General features: G+C 41.7%; 1 protein-coding gene across 6 annotated transcripts in view; it reads right to left on the bottom strand.

Annotated features, from left to right (window-relative positions):
* The window catches only part of AKAP13 (A-kinase anchoring protein 13), a 224,487-nt gene that overhangs the window by 158,430 nt on the left and 45,454 nt on the right, over positions 1-20,603 (bottom strand). For all 6 annotated transcript variants that reach the window (XM_074881090.1, XM_074881091.1, XM_074881092.1 and 3 more), the window contains exons 3-4: positions 13,555-13,651; positions 159-203 (exon numbers count right to left, since the gene is read on the bottom strand). In XM_074881090.1, coding sequence (XP_074737191.1) covers positions 159-191 — 33 coding nt within the window. In that variant the 5' untranslated portion in view covers positions 192-203; positions 13,555-13,651. The remainder of the gene's footprint in view (positions 1-158; positions 204-13,554; positions 13,652-20,603) is intronic.

Genomic DNA, 20,603 nt, shown 5'->3' with positions numbered 1-20,603 from the left:
ACTTACCTGAGCATTACCATCGAGCATTTGCAACTGAATTTCTACAACTAATGTCTTTGGGGAACAAAGAGAAAAGGAGCAGCATCTCCAAAAAGAGTGGTGGAAAGCATTTTGTATAAATAGTACGAGAGGGAAAACTCTTTAAATTTTGTACTTACATATAATGGAGCTTGCTGTGGATTAAGTTTCATGACCTCAGAACACTGAAACAAGAAAAAAAAAACAAGTTTAAGATATTTTTCATAAAATTTTAGGTACTTCTTCGTAAGCTGCTTTAGCCCACGATACTTTTTTCCAAGTCACTTTTACACAACAATTTTCTATTTTCTCTTTTGGATCAACAAGGATCTGTCAATCATTTTTTTTTAAATTTATGCTCACATTAAGCAAAGACAACTCTAAAATGACTGGTAGAGCAAAGCACTCCTCATCTGAGCTGTCAGCAATCTTGGCACTGAGGATATCCCAAGTGAAATTCGCTTCCCCTTCACGTCAATCTCAGTTCATCTTTCCTCCTAGCAATCCTCACTTCATATCTGCTTTTTATGACAATTATAAACCTTTAATTGCTATCTGTCCACCAATTCCCCCACTCCCACACAAAAAATGTTCGTAAAGATTTGTAGTTCTCTCCACTGCTGGAAAAGACCAATTATTCTGGCGAATACTACCTTGCTCAAGTTAATTATGCGCCATTTTTTCCCTTCCACTGGATTGTTTGTTCAAGAAACATTTCAAAACTACATAAAAATCAAGCTATCAAAAATGCTCCTTGCAAAACTGAAGGAAAACTTCCAGAATAGATGATGTTCATGATTGTGCATCAGCATTTCTCACAATCAAAAACTACCATTGCTCATCCTACCAAGGTGATTTTAGTCAAGAAACTTTACTTTTTCAGGTCTGCTCCTGGAATTTCTGTATAACCTGGTTAAAGTTATTTGTATTGAGCTTTGAATCAACTGAATCAGAATTCACTTGCATTAGTTTCTCCATTGCAGTGGAAAATATTCACCCTAAACAAAAGCTGTAAGTTTTCATTTAATGTGTGTACTAAGCAGTCCAGGATCCTAAGATGAAGGAATGCAAAACAATTAAAAATGGAATTTCTGCCATTGCTCATGTCTGCAATACTGGTAATGCTCTGCAAATACTTCAAAACCTTTTTTAAAAGAGATGAAATGCCACTCTGCTTTCCACACAAAAAACACAGGATCTCGTTCATACTTCGTTCCTTTCCAAATCCCACAGTTTGCCTTTAGTGAGACAGAAATTAAACCACAGACTAAGTTTTCTTAGCTGATTCCAGCTATCCTTGCTCCCTCACACGCTCTCCTTATTTTACAAAGAAGCGTTTTTGTACCAGTTGCTTTAAAATGCCTGAGCTACCTGCCAAGCTTGCTCATCAAAACACAGTCCCTCTGCAAAAGGTCCTCTGAGGCAGCCAGTGGATGGACTAATATTTTGCAATAGTTTCAAATCTAGTCCAATTCATACCTATTTTCAACCTCAAGATTCCCCTTCCAACAGCAAGAATGCCTAAAATTGTTATGTTTGATAGTTTTCACCGTATTTTCAGCTCTTACAAAGACTTACTCATGAAAATAGGGGACTAGTAGCATTAGCTGTCATTTGGGCAGGTGAGCTCCAAAAAACAGCTCTGCAAGCAATCCTTACTTCTGCCCTACAACATGCTCCTGCTATTTCAATCCTCCCGAGGGCTCAAGAAACAAAAGAAACAGAAAGAAAAATACAAAATGCACAAACCCTGCCAATCTCCCTCATGACCTACCCAATCCTCCCTCTCCTATTCTGAACCTGGGTGTTTTGAACAGGGGTACCAAAACATTACCCATCCAAGAGTGCTTATTGTATCTTATGGAAATTAAATCATGGTTGGAAAAACTCCCTTGTAAGTCCACTTCACCTCTGAATTTTTACAAAGTCTCAATGCGATGGACCATTCCCTCAGGAAGCAAAATTAAGACCTGTAGTCTAACATAGCAATCTGGTAGTGTTTGGATATGACTTTTTAAAAAATATTACAGCACAGAATCAAAGCAGTTGTGTCTCAGATGACAATGTTTAAAGGGAGTTAATATAAAGCATCATTTTCTCACCACATCTTTTCAAGTCTTGACAAGTAACTGAACAACTTTTCGTTTTGCTGATAAAAGATACAGTCTCATATACCTTCAAAGACAAAGAATCTATGCTTTTACATTTACATCTACTATTAGGATCACTCCTTGTTCCCAAATTTCAGCCATCATTCTACACTAGCAATATTACTACTGGCCTTCTATAGGATAAGGTGCAAGTTAAAGAATGTCACATGAAAAATTCAGGAACAAAACACGACAGATTTGTATTTACCCAAGACACCACAGGCAAAACATATATTCTACTCCTCAAATTTCTCTCTGCTCCCAAATAATTAGTTTTTTAAATTTTTATCGCCTGTTTCAGTTTCTCAGGAGTTTGCTCTGAGGAAAGGAAGTTATTCTAACGTACTTAAATATACTTGTCCCTCCTTTGCTATTCAGCAGCTTTACTTCTTCCCTATCACAATTCACTGGTATGCTATTGTCACTCGTGCCACTACACACAATAACTTCTGTGACCTGAAAGCAAATTACATCTATGTTCATTCAAAGAGCAAAATTAACCAGAGCACACTCAGGGAGGTCACACCTGGATTTCAACCACAGCTGTTTGCTTTGCTTTGGCAAACCCATGGGGCACCAGCCAGCTTCTCACACTCGGTAGGGTATTCTCACCACTGACTCATCCCTCCTGCTCTACTTTGTTTGCTCTACCCAGTCAACAAGCCAATGCTTTCTAAGAAGTCCCATCCAAAGCCTCATGAAATAAGAAGGAAGACCCTAAGTGCAAGCCTGGGGCATGCACCTAATTCCCAAAAGCAGTAGCAAGATCTAGACTGCTATATTTTCTCTTCCCTGATGTAGGTTTGAGAAGCTGAGAGGTGTTGACAGGAGGAATCAGGTATCTAAGCTGGACGTTTTGTCTCCTTTCTTACTGACTGCTTCACTGGTGCTTTAGCCTATCCTTTTCAGCAAAGCCAGGGACCTGTATTACACCAAAGCCCAAAGGAAGGACCTGTATTACACCAAAACTAATGCTTCTCTACTTGACATTTGAGTTGCAATGCCATAGGACTGATCAGCTGTGAACCCCCTCCCTGCTTTCATGATTTTTGTACAAGATGTCATTCTAGCACCTGCCACCAACACCCATCACACCTTTATAGAAAGGAGAAACCACAGCTCATGTGCTCCATCACAAGGTCTATTCTGCCGGGTTTATCCGAAGTGAGAAGCTGTTATGTTACACATCACGCTTGGTACACTCAAGACATTTTAGCTGAAAGACCCAACATGCAAACACTGCCCAAGCTCCTTTGATGAAGATTTTCATCAGTCCTTTTTTGTGGATCAGACAATATGAGCATTAGTAAGAATGTTCCTTTTAAGACTATTGGCGGAAACCAGTAAAAAGAGCTTTCCTGTGCTGTCTAGCTCAAATAGGCTGCACTGAAGTCATCAAAGATCTGTACAAAACATCAGCTGTAGAAGAGCATGTCCTCAACAGAGCATTTAAGTTCCTGTAATTCAAGGAACAAAGTGAGATGGCATCCTCTCATCTTTGCCATCCAACAGAACTGCAGACCATGTTGTCCTGCTCCACCACCTTCCTGGCAGATGCAGCTGAGTAGAGAGAGAAATGGGAAAGAGGAGAAAAACACGTCCAGATCAGGAAAGGATGGGTTCGCATTAAAAACTCCCACTGGCTAACCTCTTTCTGTGGTAGAGTTGGTTTTGGCTGTAATGAAAGTGTCACATGCCACAGAGTCCAAAAGAAGTAAATACTTGATATGTAAGGAAGGGACACTTCTCATCAAGGACAAAAGGGGAGGCCTATGAGTTCAGACTCATGACCAGTTTTCGTTGGGTTTTTTTGGCAAGAGAAGTGCACAGCAGCAGCAGTGAAATAAGGTGACACTGCTGAACACTTGTTCCTGTCAAACAAGAAAACAAAAATCCTGGAAATACTTCCTGCAGGGATATTTTTGTCCCCTTCTTATCTTACTAGTTGGCCCTTACATCAGTAACTTAAAGTGATTTCTCATTTCATAATGCACGTCAGTCCAATTTTTCAGAGGATGCAAACTTAGTTTGCAAGGAGACAGGCAGGTTTGGAAGATATTTTATTTTATCTTGTTAGGAAGTGCTTTGGCAAAACCATATGAGAAAAACTAAGTGACTGATAAGTCTGAATGACTACCCTGCGTCAGCAAAGGACTAAATTTAGGTTTCTAGACAAGTGAACTTCTCCAACCAGTGGGTAGGCAGGGAGTAGCCTCTGAAAAACTTTAAAAATCTTTAATACAGTAAGAAAAGGGAAAACAAAAGAAAGATCATAGTAGTCATAATCAAACCAAGATTCATAAGGACTCTAATATAGTCAATTAGAAAGTTTACCTGCAAAAATAAGGGGGGAAAAAAAAAAGGGGAAAAAAAGCTAAACTGTGTTTTCTCCTATAGTAGAGGAGCACATCCTTCAAGTTGATGACTGCTCTGGGCATCAGAAAGCAACTTCTACCTTTTTGGGCAGGTAGCACTTGTTCTATCAGGTATCATAGACTGAAGTGAGAATACCTGGTCCTACTGCGAGATCAGGATCCAGATTGTGCATGAACTGCCTTGAAAGTCAAACTAGCAAGAACAGGCAAATATAAACCCCACCTCCCTTGCCCAGCTTTCACCCAGCACAAGATGACATGCTATGGGTACCCTTGTGGCAGCCAGCAGATTCTGCTTCAGTAGCAGTTGCCTGTACTTAAAACATCCATATTATTTCTTGCAAATAGCTGAATCTTTTCAATTTCAATGTCTGGGAGGTTTATCACATGCTCTATAGCCATTCAGACACTTATCTTGCAATGTTTCTGTAATGGTATTAGGTTTTACCCCTTAGGATAACACAGTGAAATCCTTTGCGTTTGAAAATTTGAAAGTAGGATGTGAAATAAAAGTCCAGGTTCAAGCTCTTAAAAGCAACCGTGGTTTTAGACATTATAAAGATCTGCATAGGTCAGTAAAATTGAAAGCTACCGAAGCTTTCTCATAACGGGAAGGATACCTTTCTGCTCTGTTAAGCATTAAAGAATTAATACAGTGAGTTGTACTGAAGTCTCTTCTAGAGAACTTCCATGAAAATTTGTGCAGAATAACACCGAAGAGTACAATGACTGCACTTGATTTCTCTGGGTATGGTAATATCTGACAGGGAAAGAAAGAAAAAAAAAACAAAACAACATTTATTGGTTTTGCTGTGGTTCCCAAAACCTCAGCCAGGATTAGGACTCCACTGGTTACGTGCTGTAAAAATGTTAATGCAAACAAAGTTTCTGCCCTGAAGAGTTTACAAACAAACACAGGCAGTGGGAAGGGATACAAACACCAAGTGCATAAGCAATAAATCCTCTTCATCCACCACTTCCATCTAGCATTTAATTTAACCTTAATTAGTTGGCTTATTTCTTCTAGGGATCCCAGGCGCAGTATATATCTTGAGGACGAATCTGAAAGTGAAGCCAATGGTCCTCCAGATCAACGCAGCCCGTGCACAAGCGGTAACGGTGAAGGTCTTTGAACACCATGTAGCTAGGAGCTGTCAAAATGGCTTTTCAGTTTTCCCATCACGCTCCGTTCAGGCTTGCTCTTTTTGGCAGTAGGATTACATCAAACATCGGTTTCACCACCCAGCTCCTGCATGCTTCCCAGCATCCACTCCTAGCTGCTTGGCTCCACCAACCATACAATGAGTATTTAAGAAAGAAAACATCATGCCACTCTCAAGCCCTTAGCCTCAGAGTAGTCTGCTTAGAGACTTTTTAATTTTTTAATTAGAAAGGAGAGCTATAGGATGGACAGAAACAAGAATGACCACTCTCACCTCCAATAACTGACCAGAGTCGCAACAAGCAGGAGGACGAGGGGCATTTAATTCATGTGGTACATCTGGGAAAGCCCACCTACCCCTTTCCCTCTCCCTCATGCACTAAATACACTTCAGTTTTAAGCGTTTGAGTTTTTTCAAGCTTTTCAAGTTCAGTTTTAAGGGGTTTTTAGGTAAACTTCAGTTTTAGATATACTTCAAGTTTAAGCTCTGCTGAACCTTACCTGAATCTCAGCACGTGACTTTTCTTTTTTTTCCATTTTAGGATTTGATTTTAGAAACAATGATCTGTATTTGCAAAGCTTTAACCATGCACTCCCAGCTGTACAAAAAACCAATCTTAGCCATAAAGAGCTTGTGGTTGTGGGCAGGAAAGAACAGCCAAAAAACACATGAAGAATCTGATGAAGTTACAGATCGCATGGAAAGCATTCAAATAGATAAGCAGAAATGCAGAGAAAGCAGGATGGCTTTCCAGCTCTAAGGGGGACTGCGTCACAGCATCGCCAGGCTGCAAGGCAAAGGGGGATTTTTTTTTTTTTTTAAATGTAAATGAATTTACTTTGTACAAAACCATCCTGTAACACTGGTTTGCAAGGACTTCAGTCCTTGAAAGGACTAAACTTTGTGACTTCAAGGCTCTGAACTTCAACAGGTAGTCCAAACTACATATATCCCATACAAATTAGAGAAGAACTTTTTATGCTGGTTAGCTGCAAGAGAGCAAGCCACAAACTGAATTTCTTCTGTACTGTAACACTGCCACCAATAAATACCATGGTGGGATAACCTGCCTTATAGCCAATCCTCAGATCCTCACCCTTTAGACAAACAACTCATAAACTGTAAAAGAGTTTAAAGAAATCCAGGGATTTTCCAGGAGCACACATCCACCCCCTTCACTGGGCCGCATTGCTTCCTTCTATATGGCTGTGCTACAGAAATAAAACGAGCTTCCAAAAACACATCACTTCTCATTCAACAAAGCACAGTGTCCTCAAGGGCACTCCCCCACACTCTTGGTTTTACAAAATGATAGTTCATGAAGTGCTTAGAAATATCAAGAGGATTGGGTTTCAGGCCCTACAGTGCTCCTGCTCTAAACTACACAAGATAAATAAAGACAGGGAAACAAGTGGGGGGACTGGAGAGGAGACCAACAGGCCATATACAGATGAATTCCTGCTGGAGCCACGAATTTCATGCAAAGAGAACTAAAATAGCAACATCTTTCACAAGTTTATTGTTCTCTCCTAGTGTCAAGGGAATTACTGAGCTGGAATATTCCCGTTTTCTTATGAGTGGTATATGACATTACTGCGCTGTATTATCCATCATCAGTCTCCTTGCTTTTTTGTTTTAATACAATTATTTGAATAAAGGCCCTCTAGGTTTGGTTTGGGGTTTTGATTTTTTTTTTTTTCTTTTTTACCTGTAACAAAAAGCCTGAAAATAGAAAGAAACAATTACTTGAGGGTTTTTTTTTTCTCGTTTGTTTTTTCTGGGTATCTTCCCACAAAAGTTCAGACCTGCAATAACTTACTCTCACCCTGTGGTGCTGGGTGAGACACAGGTTTGCTCACACACTCTGTCCCACAAGCTTCATTCATACTGAATGAACGCCAAAAGTCACCATTCATAAAATGAATGAGCTTTCTAATTGGTGTATTAATGCCTTCTCCTTAAAAATCCATGTGAAAGGAGACTAAAAATATCCAGGACAAAACTTACAAACAGCTTTGGCAGAAGAAATAAACCCATAACCCAGTTCTTCAACAATGTGCATGGAGAAATTTGTATAAATAGAGTAGCTGCAATTGCAGTGACTAAAAAAAACCCTTAAGTAGGAAGATGAACATATATTCTTTCAGGTACCACACTACTAAATGCAGAATGACTTTCCCCATAGCTATACTAATGCATGATTTTGTATATCTGGTCACAAACAGGGGGCTAGAGAAATTAGGAGAAGTAACCCATCCCAAGTTTATTTTGCAGACACACAGGAAAGCGATACCCTCAGCAAAAGCAATCAACCATGGAAAGGAGAGGAGGCGAGGAGAGGAAACAAGAAACCACCTTTGAAACGTGTGGCAGCAAACAAGTTACCAGCATATTGCAGGATTGTGTTTACTATCACAGCTGAGCTTAGAACTAAAAAAAACCCAGATATTTGTGTACAATCATCTGAATTTATGTAACTCACTGAAGGTTATGTTTTGTCAGTAAATTGATTTCTTAAAAAAAAAATAAAAAATATATCCCTCATGCAGCATTTCCACAGGTGATACTGCTTCCCAGCTGCGTCCTGTCTGCAAACAAAACCATATGCTGCCATTCAATTACAGATACACAGGAGTTTCTTTCGGCTGTAAGGGATGGAAAGGAGGTTTAAAGGCATTTGGCATTGGCCTGGCTCTACTGCTGCTCTCCTCCAAAGGCCCAGAGGTAACCCTGCAAGCTACCCTCGGGAAAACCAGCCACACACAGATTGCTTTCACAGCAAGGAAAAAAAAAAAAAACAACCAAACAAAAAACCCAAAAAACTCCGTGACACCTCTTTACCCCTAGAAAAAATTGAAAAATAACATATTTAATTGAAAGATGAGCCTAAAATCCTTTTTTTTTTTTTCCCTTTAACTGTGTTGGAAATCTCAGTACTGTGGTCTTCATGTACAACAGTCCACCAAACAGAAGTCAAGGAGTTGCTACAGCTGAACAACTTTCAGGTTACGCCGCAGCAGAGGGGCTGGGAGCCTAGCTGCAACACAACCTAACAGAGCGTCACCGATTTAATTGACTGATGATTTAATAAAATGTTCTGGATATAGATTAACTCACTTTGCTTAATGTAGCTCGGCTTCCCGGCAGCAGGAACTGGCCCAGTGCTGTTCCTGGGCTGGGAGCTGGGCTGCCCAGGGGCTGCACCACCACGCTCCAGCTGAACCCCGGACCACGCCACTTCCCCAAATTTATCCCTTTATCCTTCCCACAATAATGAATAATTAACACAAAGCGAAGGTACAGGTTAGCATATACACACACGCATGTAAAAAAATAAGCTTAAGCCTTTTTCATGCTGTAGTAAGTCCCTTACCCAGCTCTGCCAGCCCTGTCTTACTCCAGAGATGAATACCTAGCCAAATAGCCTTAGTCTCAGGACTAAGTTTCTTCTTTTGCACAATTTCAATCTCATTAAGTGTCAAAAAAAAAAAAAAATCATTTAATGGATGACTTAATTCCTATCCAAAGCCTGGAAAAAGATGAAGCCGTGTAGGGTTAATAAAAGCAGTGCTGTTCCCCGTGCCTAGCAGAGGAAGGCAGCAATCTCTCTCAAATGTGCACATCTGGTTTCCCTGCTCCCATCTCTTCACCCATTAGTAGATATAAAAAAACAAACCCACAAAACTCAAATCACAGCATCTATCACTCTACAGTCCATATGCCCAATTTCAAATAAAGAAAGATACTGTAAAAGTTGGAAAAACAGAGAGTAGAAGGATTATTAGCTAGCTCTAATTATACAAACTGATCTCATCCTCTTGTCATAAGCCTCTTTCCTGTGTCCGGAATCTATTTGTGCAACATAAAGACCAGCCTTTTGTAAATGTCCAAGGGTCATCAACACAGGGTGATTAATTTCCCATTTTACAATACACACATGCTGTCAACCAATTCACTTGTAATAAGATACAGCCCTGCCCTCACTTGTCACTCTTTTCCTTTAAAATATTACAAATGTCAAACAATATTTAAGATACCAATTTGTCAAATCCAAATAACATTTCAAAAGGAGCTATCATGCTGCTATAATAAAATAAAAATCACAGACCACATCTTCAGTTCAAGTAGCTACATCCTAATAAAGTTAAGAACTAACAGTCGACTTGAATTCAAGTGCAGCATGTACGCAAAAGCACATGTATGTTTATACTCAAATTAAGTCCTCCAACAGGTTCTGGGGCAGCTGTTTCACGTATGCATCAGACATTTATCTCAGGCTCAAGTATTAACTTCCAGAAATCCTTAGCAGACATTCTAGATGCCTCTACAAATGAGTAAAATCCAGTCTATACCTTCCAATATGCTTTGTCATTTGAATACATATTTTGGTAGTAAACTGTGGCGAAGCTCTCAATGATAACCAGCTCACATTTGTAAGAGTGTTTATTGACTTTGGGTGCTTAACTAGAAACTTCTTGAAATGTCCCAATTTTCAAAGGACAAGTAAACCAGAATTTTCTGCAGAAATGAGGTCCATGCCAAAGGCTATCAAGCTCGACAGCCAAATCATCATGGAAGTTGTTAGTTACCCTTTGAAAACAGAGATGAATTGTATGGGACCAACAGTGCCTCCAGATGCACAGCCCAGGTGAAGAAGAGTGGGGAGGGAAGAACAAGATTTGGGGAGTATTTCAGCCCAGTGTATAAAAGGATAAACACGATGGATAGCTGTCATCAGCACCAAAATGCCTGCAGCCTTACACATGCATTAGGAGAGAGCAAAGCCTCTAACTATTGATTCCCACAACTCTTGACTACAGCATGTGTCCTAAAAACAGCTTTCTCCATCTTACTATTCTCCTGACTCTCAGGACTGTGTTGCTTTTGAAACTACATTGAACAATGATGGTTTTGGCAAAAGTAACAATACCCCCAAGCCCTACAGTTGAGCGATAAGGCCCCGCTTCTCTCCCAAGCCACAGCACTTGTACTGCATTCCCAAAAACCCAGGCTTGGAGTAGAATTCATGAGGCTCAAAGGACCATGCACGTTTTCATGCTGAGAAATACTATTAAATATTTCCCAGCGTTTGCAAGCCAGGTAGTTATCCAATGCATATTTTATTAAGTGCATGCACCAACCTTAACTACTAAAGCCACAGGTAGCGTTGGAAAAACTGGCATCAAGACCAAGATCCAAGAGACACCTCCGCTCTCATTTTGGTCAGAGCTGCTTGGGTGCCCAACGTTTTAATGTGCTTTTTCTCTCTGAAGAATACATCAGACTCACTTTTCCCTTCAGGCTCCCTTTTGCAAACACTCCCACTCTGCAGCTCTAGGCATCCCAGACTTACTCAGGGAAAGCCTGGCTGGTACTTTTTTCCGGAAGAGTAAAACTTCATCAGAAACTTCAGGTTACATAGTGGAGAACCTGTGCTAAACCCACTCCCTGGGGCACAGCACAACTGCATCTGCCACTGCAAAATTAAGAACTGTTGATTCTTAAGCGCTCCTTTTCCTTCCACTCACAAAACTATAGGAAAACACTCTCCTTTAACAAATACTTTAGGTAGTCACTGAACATGATCGTTTTACTGGAGCATGACAGTCAAAAAATGCACATCATTCACCTAGCAAGTGCAGTGATGGAGGCACTTGGTACTGCATCCCCAGAAAGGAAAAATCAGAGCTGCAGCTCTGTTCCCAGGACACCGTATTACACTACACATCCAGGGAATGGCCTACAGAAAGTAAATCTCCAAGCAACAGGAAGGGTTATATCTCTAAATTAGACAAGAGAGAACACTGATTCAAATCTGATTTTTAAATCAAAGCATCAAATAATAAAAAAACAGATAAGCACAGTTTCTACCCAATTCCACTACTCCACCTTCTGGGTTTGAGCTTTTCTGCAGCTAGCTCAGACTCAAAAAAGCGAACTTTACAAACAAGACACCCCACTTCACACCTGAAATAATTTCTTCCAACTGCCTGTACAAAGTGGCCTTTCAGACTGGTCCCTCAGGAATCGAACGGGTTAAGTGCCCACAGGTTCCAGCCTCTCCAGTAAATCATTTATTACCCCAGCTCAGGGACAAGCAGCTATGCAGAACGGAGAGCCCACGCTGTGCAGCTGTTCACCAGCCAGGCAACTCTCTGCAATTATGTTATAACACAGGATTAAGCTTGGGGAGTGGAAATACATCCCTTTAGTACTGGGGTTTGGGTTTTTTCTTTTCAAGTTATGCAGCTATTTTAAATGTTACAGAGCTCATTAACATGAAGTTCATTAAGCAGTAACCACTGTATGAATGAAATTAAAAGATTATCATTGTAAGCACAATTATGGAAATACTAGACCAGCAGGCAGAAAAAGGAAAGGATATGAGAATGCTGCTCTTAAACTCCAGTTTAGCCTTTTTTTTCCAGATCCTTCAGAGGAGGCACACCCAGAAATGAGACATGATGCAGAGGCTGGTTCCCAGGCAGGGCAGGTGAGGAGCTCTCACTGCCTGTACTGGGCCTCCCCAGAGATTTCTCTGCTGATGCTGTCCAAGACGACATCCCCTTGGTCACCCCCAGGAAGGGTCTGACATCTTCCTCAGCAGTAAGCACTGCTCGCTGCAAGCTTACCACACTCCAGAAATTCACAGCAAGTTAAGAAACTACATGACAAATCAAGCCACAAATTGCTTCTCTTACATGGCAACTGGTGTAATGCATTCCTCCTTTAAACACAGCCCCATACATTTGGCTAATGATCATCGACATTCATTATGAGGTTGGAGACCAGCTCTCAGCCAGCCACTTACTCATTGCTGATAAAGCAGGTTTCATTCATAATTTTGCCAAAGACTCCATTTCTTTCTCAAGCTCTGAAAATAGGTATAATTCTCCTGCCCACTAAAAAAAAGGAAACCTAAATAATTATAATAAATAGTTGTCTCTCTACAGTAACAGCAGTTTATGATTAATCCACCCAGCTGTTGCTGCAGCTCAGTAACGCCAAATGATTTGGACCCAGTGTCGTTAAAGCACTGGGCTCCTCAGGCAAGACCATGGAAAATGTGAGACACTATAGAAGGTAAACAGGTTAGAGACAGTGGGACGAAAGAAGAGGCAGCTTGCAGTGGTTTTCCTCCCTCCCTTGACAGAGCTCAAACATGGCAAGCGCCCATTTCCAAGCAAGACTCTCGCAGTTTCTTTGCTTCAGGCTAACAGTTTTTGCAAATTCAAGTGTTTTTGGAGAGAATGGGTGTAACTCCATGAGTCAGAACAGCTACTGTCAGTATTGCAATAACCATATATTTGCTTTTAGGTCAGATCCATCCCCTGATTTGGTTCACCACACCAAGAAGCTGGTGTTAACAGAAAAACAAACCCAGAAGTCTCAATGCTCCAGGACAGACAGACAGCCGTCGTGCCGACCAGGAGGCACATCTGACCAGCAGACAGCAGGACCTGAGCCCCATAGAGTGAGCTCTGATCCTGACCGGCTCCCACGGAAATCCTTGGGCTGCAACCATGTGCCTGCCCTGGGGACATGAAAAACGTATCTTAAAATAGTAGGGAAAAACAGCTGATGCTCTAAGTGTTAACTGCTATTCCACACCATGGCATGTGGTTGATGCAAGGGGTGAGACCAGACACCTCTTTTCTTTTTTGCTTCCACCACCAAGAAAATGTATTTTATGCCAAAATAACTTGTTGAATTTGCTTATGACATGTGCTTTGATATCAGCATCCCCTCCTGCTGTCAAGCAGGTAAACTGGGCAAACCCATTCCCCCAAACCCCTTGCCTCAACCATCACTTGTACCTGAAAGAGCTGCCAAAACATTTAACCTTACTTTAACTGCATGAAGCAGTACAGGTGGCTCCAAGATGTCCTTCAGGTCGTTTGCACACCAAAGAGGGAGGAGCAGGGCAGCTCACAACACTCAGTTCCTGGAAGAGAGGGAAGAAGACAGAGTCACCAGGTGCAAGCGACAGCACGGTTGCTGGGGGTCCCAACACCCAAGCCAGCATCACACCACCTTCACCCAGGGGGAAGGAAACCATCCTCTACCTTGCTAGCCATACGGGAGGCTTGCGTTGCCTCCTGCAGTGGTCCCATGTGGTGACCCACCCCAGGCTTCCATGAGCACACACGGGGTGATAACCAAAGTAAAGGGCTATATAGAGACCCACGTGGACATCTGGCACCATCTAAGAATAACTGTGCTATTGAGCTGTATTTGCTACTGTCCTGCTATTTGGTTTATCCCCAAAGCTGTTGATCTACTGTCCATCACTGTATCCCAAACCTCTAAGTTGGCCTTACGTCCTTTACACCCACCTTAAACACAACCCCTCCAGGACAGACTTCATCAAACTATTTGTGAACTCCCTTACGGCAAGGTGTTTTAAAAGGAACAAAAGCACCAAAAGTAGATGGCGGCAGGTGATGGCCAGCAGATGAAGCCCAAATCTACCAACAAGTCTCTGCCAAACCCTTCTGGGTTGCCTGCACTTTTCCAGGCTGATTTACTGCTCTGGGGAAAAAAAAATCTCCTTAGTGGATTCATCCACAGGGATGAATCTGGTCTACGGAGCACACCTGGGAAGAGCAGTTAAAGTAGATTAAATGTCAAAAGGAAAAAAAGCCCAGGTTGGTCTTTAGCTTAATAAATGCTGTGTGGGAGATTTTATTAGCTAAATCAAAGTCATCAGGCCACCTTAGGCCATCATTTGGTTACCACACCAGGAAAGGCTGTGGCTACGCACACGTCACCGAACGCAAGCGCGACACACCAACTGCCTCCTCCTGTTTTACCAGATAGAGGAGACTCTGCCCCTGTGCTCTCCCCGTTGGGAAAGCATTCGTAATCAGGGAATCTCACAGCCTGAGCCAATCTGCTGAGTTCAAAGTGCAATTACAAGCACAGAAGTAACAATGGCAAAACTAGTTACCGTCTGAGAAATCAATTATATTGTGTGAATTAGCTGAGGAACATACAACACTGGAAGATAATGCATTGCACAACAAATCTCACTCCTTCATCTACACAAGAACAGCATCACCTGAACACCTCAATATCAGTTTTACACAACGTTTTCTTCAGACTTATTGCTAAAAGTCTCGTTTATCCATTCTAAAAATTCCTACAGAAGGAAAGCAAACAAAAAAAAACTCAGAGGAAGAATTTTATTATCTGTATTACTGCTTTTTATTGGTAGGCCAGTTGATTTTCTCCACTTGCTAATACTTTCCAAGTCATGAGCATCCAAGTGAGCTTGGGAATGGGAAGCGTATTTTGCAAAGCACTACAGGTTACTGCATGCTAAAAAGCATTTTACAACAAATACATATATTTAAACAGACCAACTGGAAAAAAGAAAAAAGCTTGCTCTCTTGTGCCTCTTAAAGCATCAGGATTGTGCGTGAATTTCTTCACTGCAATGTCACACATTTCTGAATAATATTCTGATGGCAAACTACTGGAGCTGGAAGAGGAATTACCTGAACTCTTAAATCCCAGTCAAGAGCATGCAAACCCTCTTTGGATTCATTAACCAGTAAAAACCATCCTCGTCACAAATAAACAGACTGGAACTTCCCTCCGGCATTCCTGTAGTATTACTTTCAGGACCACATTTTAAACAATGGTTACTGTTTGATAAAACAATGATTAACTACGTTAAGCAAGCAGCATTAACCCAAGGCTCCTACTAGCCATCCCATGTCGATCTCCAAGTAACAGCTCTCTCCAAGGCATATACTACAACAATACAGTGGTTTCATTCATTTGTGAGACTCTGATAACTTGGCTTTTAATACCATACTTGTAATATTCTGGCAGAGAAAGTAGGGTTTACTGATACTCCTTTGAACCGACAAGCAATACAGGCATGGCTAACACTGCTAAAGGAGATCGTGAGTATGCTGTGAATCACTGCAGGTTTTTCATCATATCCACTAAGGAATGAGGGTGTGTATATGGAGACCCACATGTAAAGCTCACTTGGATGCTCATGACTTGGAAAGTATTAGCAAGTGGAGAAAATCAACTGGCCTACCAATAAAAAGCAGTAATACAGATAATAAAATTCTTCCTCTGAGTTTTTTTTTGTTTGCTTTCCTTCTGTAGGAATTTTTAGATTGCTACAGGAAGAAACAAAGAATATTAAAAAGTCTTAGATATATATTTTAGTTCCATATATAAAGAGCCTGCACAATCAGTAAAGCTGTTCACATCAAAGAATCAATCCCCCAAAGAACTGATTTCTGCTTCCTGTAAAACTGCTATGGAATAACTCCTGCATGCCTAAACACACCCATTTCAGGACTTCCCCATGCGGATTTCTTCTCCTCCTCTTCCTTTACTGGGAAATCAATACCAAGTGTAGATGAACACTGACGTAGTCCCTCTTTCCTGAATCTTAAAAAGATGGTTTTAAAAATCATGTTTTGTGGGTCAGCTCATACTGCTTTACAAATAAAAGTGTATCATCACAGGAAGATGATGACATATGGGATCTTTATAAGGAAAGCTGTAAAAAGCAACTGGGTTCCTACTCTACTCTGACAACAGTCCCATACTCTGACCTGTAACTCTGGATAATCTCTATCCAAAAGGGCCTATAGTCACAACAGTCACAATATCACACAGTACTCACTAAAGTAAGTGAGAATGTAAAGGAGAGTCCTTTTGACTCTTGCCTTTACACAAGCTATTCTGCTTGGATTTAATAAAAATAGGGGAAAGAAACCATCTTGTTTGCTAGGACAGGATTATTTAATGGCAGATTGCTCATGGTCTTGTCCCTACATAACAAGAGAGCTAAATCAGGAATTACCCATGCCACTGATGAATTACTGAAACATGTTTAGGGAAGAGAAAGGGAAAGAAAGTTTCAGGACAGCATTACGGATATTTACACTTTTAAAAAGACAAGGTAACTGGCCCTGTGGATTGTATATGTAATTCCTGTAATAGAGAAATTCTTTTCCCAAAAAAGAGCCCAAGGGCTTAGAGGTGATCCGCATGTGATGTCTCCTTTACAGGCAGAAGAGCCAACATCAAAAAGTACTCTCTCTCTCTCCATTTCTAAGTGAAATGGATGGCAGTGACTAACACAGCAAAAAAAGGAGTCATCCTGTGTTGACAATCTATTTAGAAGCAATCAGGTGGGGCTCTCAAACACATATGCTTAGTAGAGCCCCAACACTTGGACCTCACAGTTTCCAGTTGCTCTGCTGGTTTTTCCCCAGTGAATGCCCACCCTTCCCAAACACCACCTGGCACAGAGGAAACCACTCCTCAAACTTGCTCTTTTTTTCTCCCTGAAAACAAACCCATTTTATTTTTCTCAGAAGTGTTGCATGTTTTGTTGCTCTGCCAGCTGATCGCTTTGACACGTCCAACGAGTTATCTCACCATCTGGTTGTAATTGCCATCATGAAGCTTTCAACAAATTCAAAAAACAGCACCAAGATCAGGGCACTAATGGTCTAGGAGACGAAATGCTGATTATCTGGGATTATTTGATACAGCTGGAACCTTTTGATAGCCAAGGCGCCCAAACACAGCCAATCCCACAGCCACAGCACCCAAACAAACCTCTGGAGTATTTCCGAGTTTTGGCTGTTGGCGCTATAAAACCTCCTCACAATTTTATATCAAATAAGGCCAAATGCCGGGTGCTGCACTTCGGCCACAACAACCCCCAGCAGCGCTACAGGCTTGGGGAGGAGTGGCTGGAGAGTTGCCAGTCAGAGGGGGACCTGGGGGTGTTGATTGACAGCCGACTGAACATGAGCCAGCAGTGTGCCCAGGTGGCCATGAAGGCCAATGGCATCCTGGCTTGTATCAGAAATAGCGTGGCCAGCAGGGACAGGGAAGTGATCTTGCCCCTGTACTCAGCACTGGTGAGGCCACACCTCAATTACTGTGTTCAGTTTTGGGCCCCTCACTACAAAAAGGACATTGAATTACTCGAGCGTGTCCAAAGAAGGGCAATGAAGCTGGTGCAGGGTCTGGAGCACATGTCGCACGAGGAGCGGCTGAGGGAACTGGGGCTGTTTAGTCTGGAGAAGAGGAGGCTGAGGGGAGACTTCGTCGCCCTCTACAACTACCTGAAAGGAGATTGCAGAGAGCTGGGGATGAGTCTCTTTAACCAAGTAACAAGCGATAGGACAAGAGGGAATGGCCTCAAGTTGTGCCAGGGAAGGTTTACACTAGATATTAGGAAGCATTTCTTTACAGAACGGGTTGTTAGGCATTGGAATGGGCTGCCCAGGGAGGTGGTGGAGTCCCCATCCCTGGAGGTGTTTAAGAGTCGGGTCGACATAGCACTGAGGGATATGGTGTAGTTGGGAACTGTCAGTGCTAGGTTAACGGTTGGACTAGATGATCTTCAAGGTCCTTTCCAACCTAGGTGATCCTGTTATTCTGTGAAATGATGTCAAGGAAAACACTGCTTCTCTTCCTCATCTTCCGAACTGCTGGGTGTATAACTTCATGCTGCTGTTATCTTTTGCTTTTAATACACAGCCTATACTTACGTACCATGATATTCTCATTACAGGACATCCTTTCCCTGCTTCTATTGCACCTCCCAAGAGAAACTGGCTCACAAGACCTTTTCGGAAGTTTGTCCCATGGTCTGAACCGTGTTTCCTAATTCCTTAGGGAACGGAGCCTGGATACACTCCACTCAGACAAGGCATTTCCCACAGTCACATACTACGAAGCCACATTCAGAGCTGCAAGTCCTTCCCTTGGTTGACCTCAAGAGAAAGTGAAGAAGGTCCACACCAAGGCTAGAGAAGAGCAAATCACTGGACACATGTCGGCAATATAAAAAGAAGAAATAAAAATTATTTGCCTAAAATCTGCTTTGCTTTGGACAAGTGTGAATGCAACATGGATTCACTAAACACTGCATTACACTACATTTTTACCAGCTGAGCAGAGGGCAGATTGCAGCTCATCACGGTTTATGACACACAAAGTCCCTCTAAAAGTAAATGATGGGTTTTGTTTAGAGCGCAGCATCTAACTTGGCACACTGGATGAAGACAAGCCAAGAATTTTAAAACAATAGAAAGTAAAACATACCCATATTTCACATGATTGTACACATTGCAGAGCAGTAACATTAAGATGTGGAGTCCCATTAATCCTGATTACCAAGAGATAGGAGACAAAAGTCTTTCACATACACTAAGTTAAGTTTTGAAATTTAAACTTTTTGACAGCGTCGCCTTGAACTTGTAAACAGAAATACTCCCATGTCATCGGAAAACAGAAGCAAGGAAGAACCCAACCAAGAGTGCTTCCCTGCTCACTCTAGCCCGGACAAACATAAATTTTCTCTCTAGAACTCACAGATCTGCACAGAACTGAAAGAAGTTTGGGGGTTGCTTTTTACTTCCACCAGCAATCACAAAGCAGCAAAACAAAGAGACCAGGGATGCTTTATGCCCCTCTGCTTTGCCTCTTAACAGCAACCTGAGCTCCACAAACTCCTCTTGTGCAATAACCCCCAGGAACCTGTTTCCACAGAAGACAAGGTGCAAAGGTGACTCTGCAAGCAGTGAAACCCCCCTGGCCTCTGAGAGCATGATCCTGAAACGCATATGATTGACATTTTGAAGGCTGAAACCAGAAGAAAAAAAAATATGGAAAGAACAATAATATTTTTGTGACCCATTACAGTTTTTACTAATAATAAAACTAGGACTTGGTCCAGAAATTTGATCTTCTTTAAACTGAAGCATGTCACACCATTCATCCTTAATAGCAACTGCTTCTTTCCAGTCTTGTAAAACTGCATCAGGATTGAGATAAGGACTTCAAACTGTTTCCACAAGATCATCATGGCTGACTGTCTGTGGGAGATACTAAAACTTAACTCTTGGAGAGTTTAAAATCTGTGCAACGCATTAACACTTCACTGAACCACCATGGCAGGACCACCATCCCTTGTTACTGGGGAACAGAATCAGAGAGATCAGCTAAAAAATAAAGCAAACAGCAGCAAGATGCAATATCATCTCAAGTCCACAGCCTCTCCTAAAACACAGACTTCTAATTCTGCAACAGATTCTTCTCCTTCCTCTCTTCTTTATTTTTTGGGGGTTTTTTGTTTGCCTGCCCTTCCCATCCAGGGAGCAAAGCCACAAGAACCATCACTCCTCTATCATGATATTCAGGTTAAAATCTGCATGACATAACACAGGCCAAAGCCCAGAATAAATCCCCTTCACAAGACCAGGAAACAGAGAAAGCACAAACAGTGAAGCCAAGGACTACTTCAACATGGCCATCATCTAGAGCCACCAACACAATGCCTCAATGCAAAGGAAAATGCCTCTTAAACACAGTCCCCCACTTCACAGAGTAGGCCGATTTTCTTTCAAATATTGGGTACAGCTCGTGAGCAGGACAGGCTAAACATTTCCTGGGAAGGCAGTATGTCACCCCCAGAACAGGATACAACCCTGAGAAAAGGCAGAAACAAGAACCATGGGAAAATTTTGATTGGAAGGGCCCTTCGGATGTCATATGGTCCATCACCCTGTTCAAAGCAAGGCCATGACATCAAGGTTATAACATTAACCCCATGCTTTCATTGCTAAAAACTGACCTTGTCAACTGTGGCCTTTGTCTCAATTCCCATGTGTACAACTGAGCTAAATAGGCTGACCGAGCTCCATTGCCACAGGAATGAAGTCATCATCATCATCAGAAATCATCATCAGTTGCAAGGCACTCCAACTCCAGCCATGTAGCCTGCACAATTCATTTCTTTAATCTGATTTTCCCCATGTACAAAATGTATTTTCTTCTTTACTTCCACACAGTTTTAAAAAAATAATAAAGAACTTTTACAGTACTAGAAACCTTGTGAT

Source organism: Strix uralensis, chromosome 11 (assembly GCF_047716275.1).
Source record: "Strix uralensis isolate ZFMK-TIS-50842 chromosome 11, bStrUra1, whole genome shotgun sequence".
NCBI lineage: Eukaryota > Metazoa > Chordata > Aves > Strigiformes > Strigidae > Strix > Strix uralensis.
This window is presented reverse-complemented; position numbering and strand designations above follow the sequence as displayed.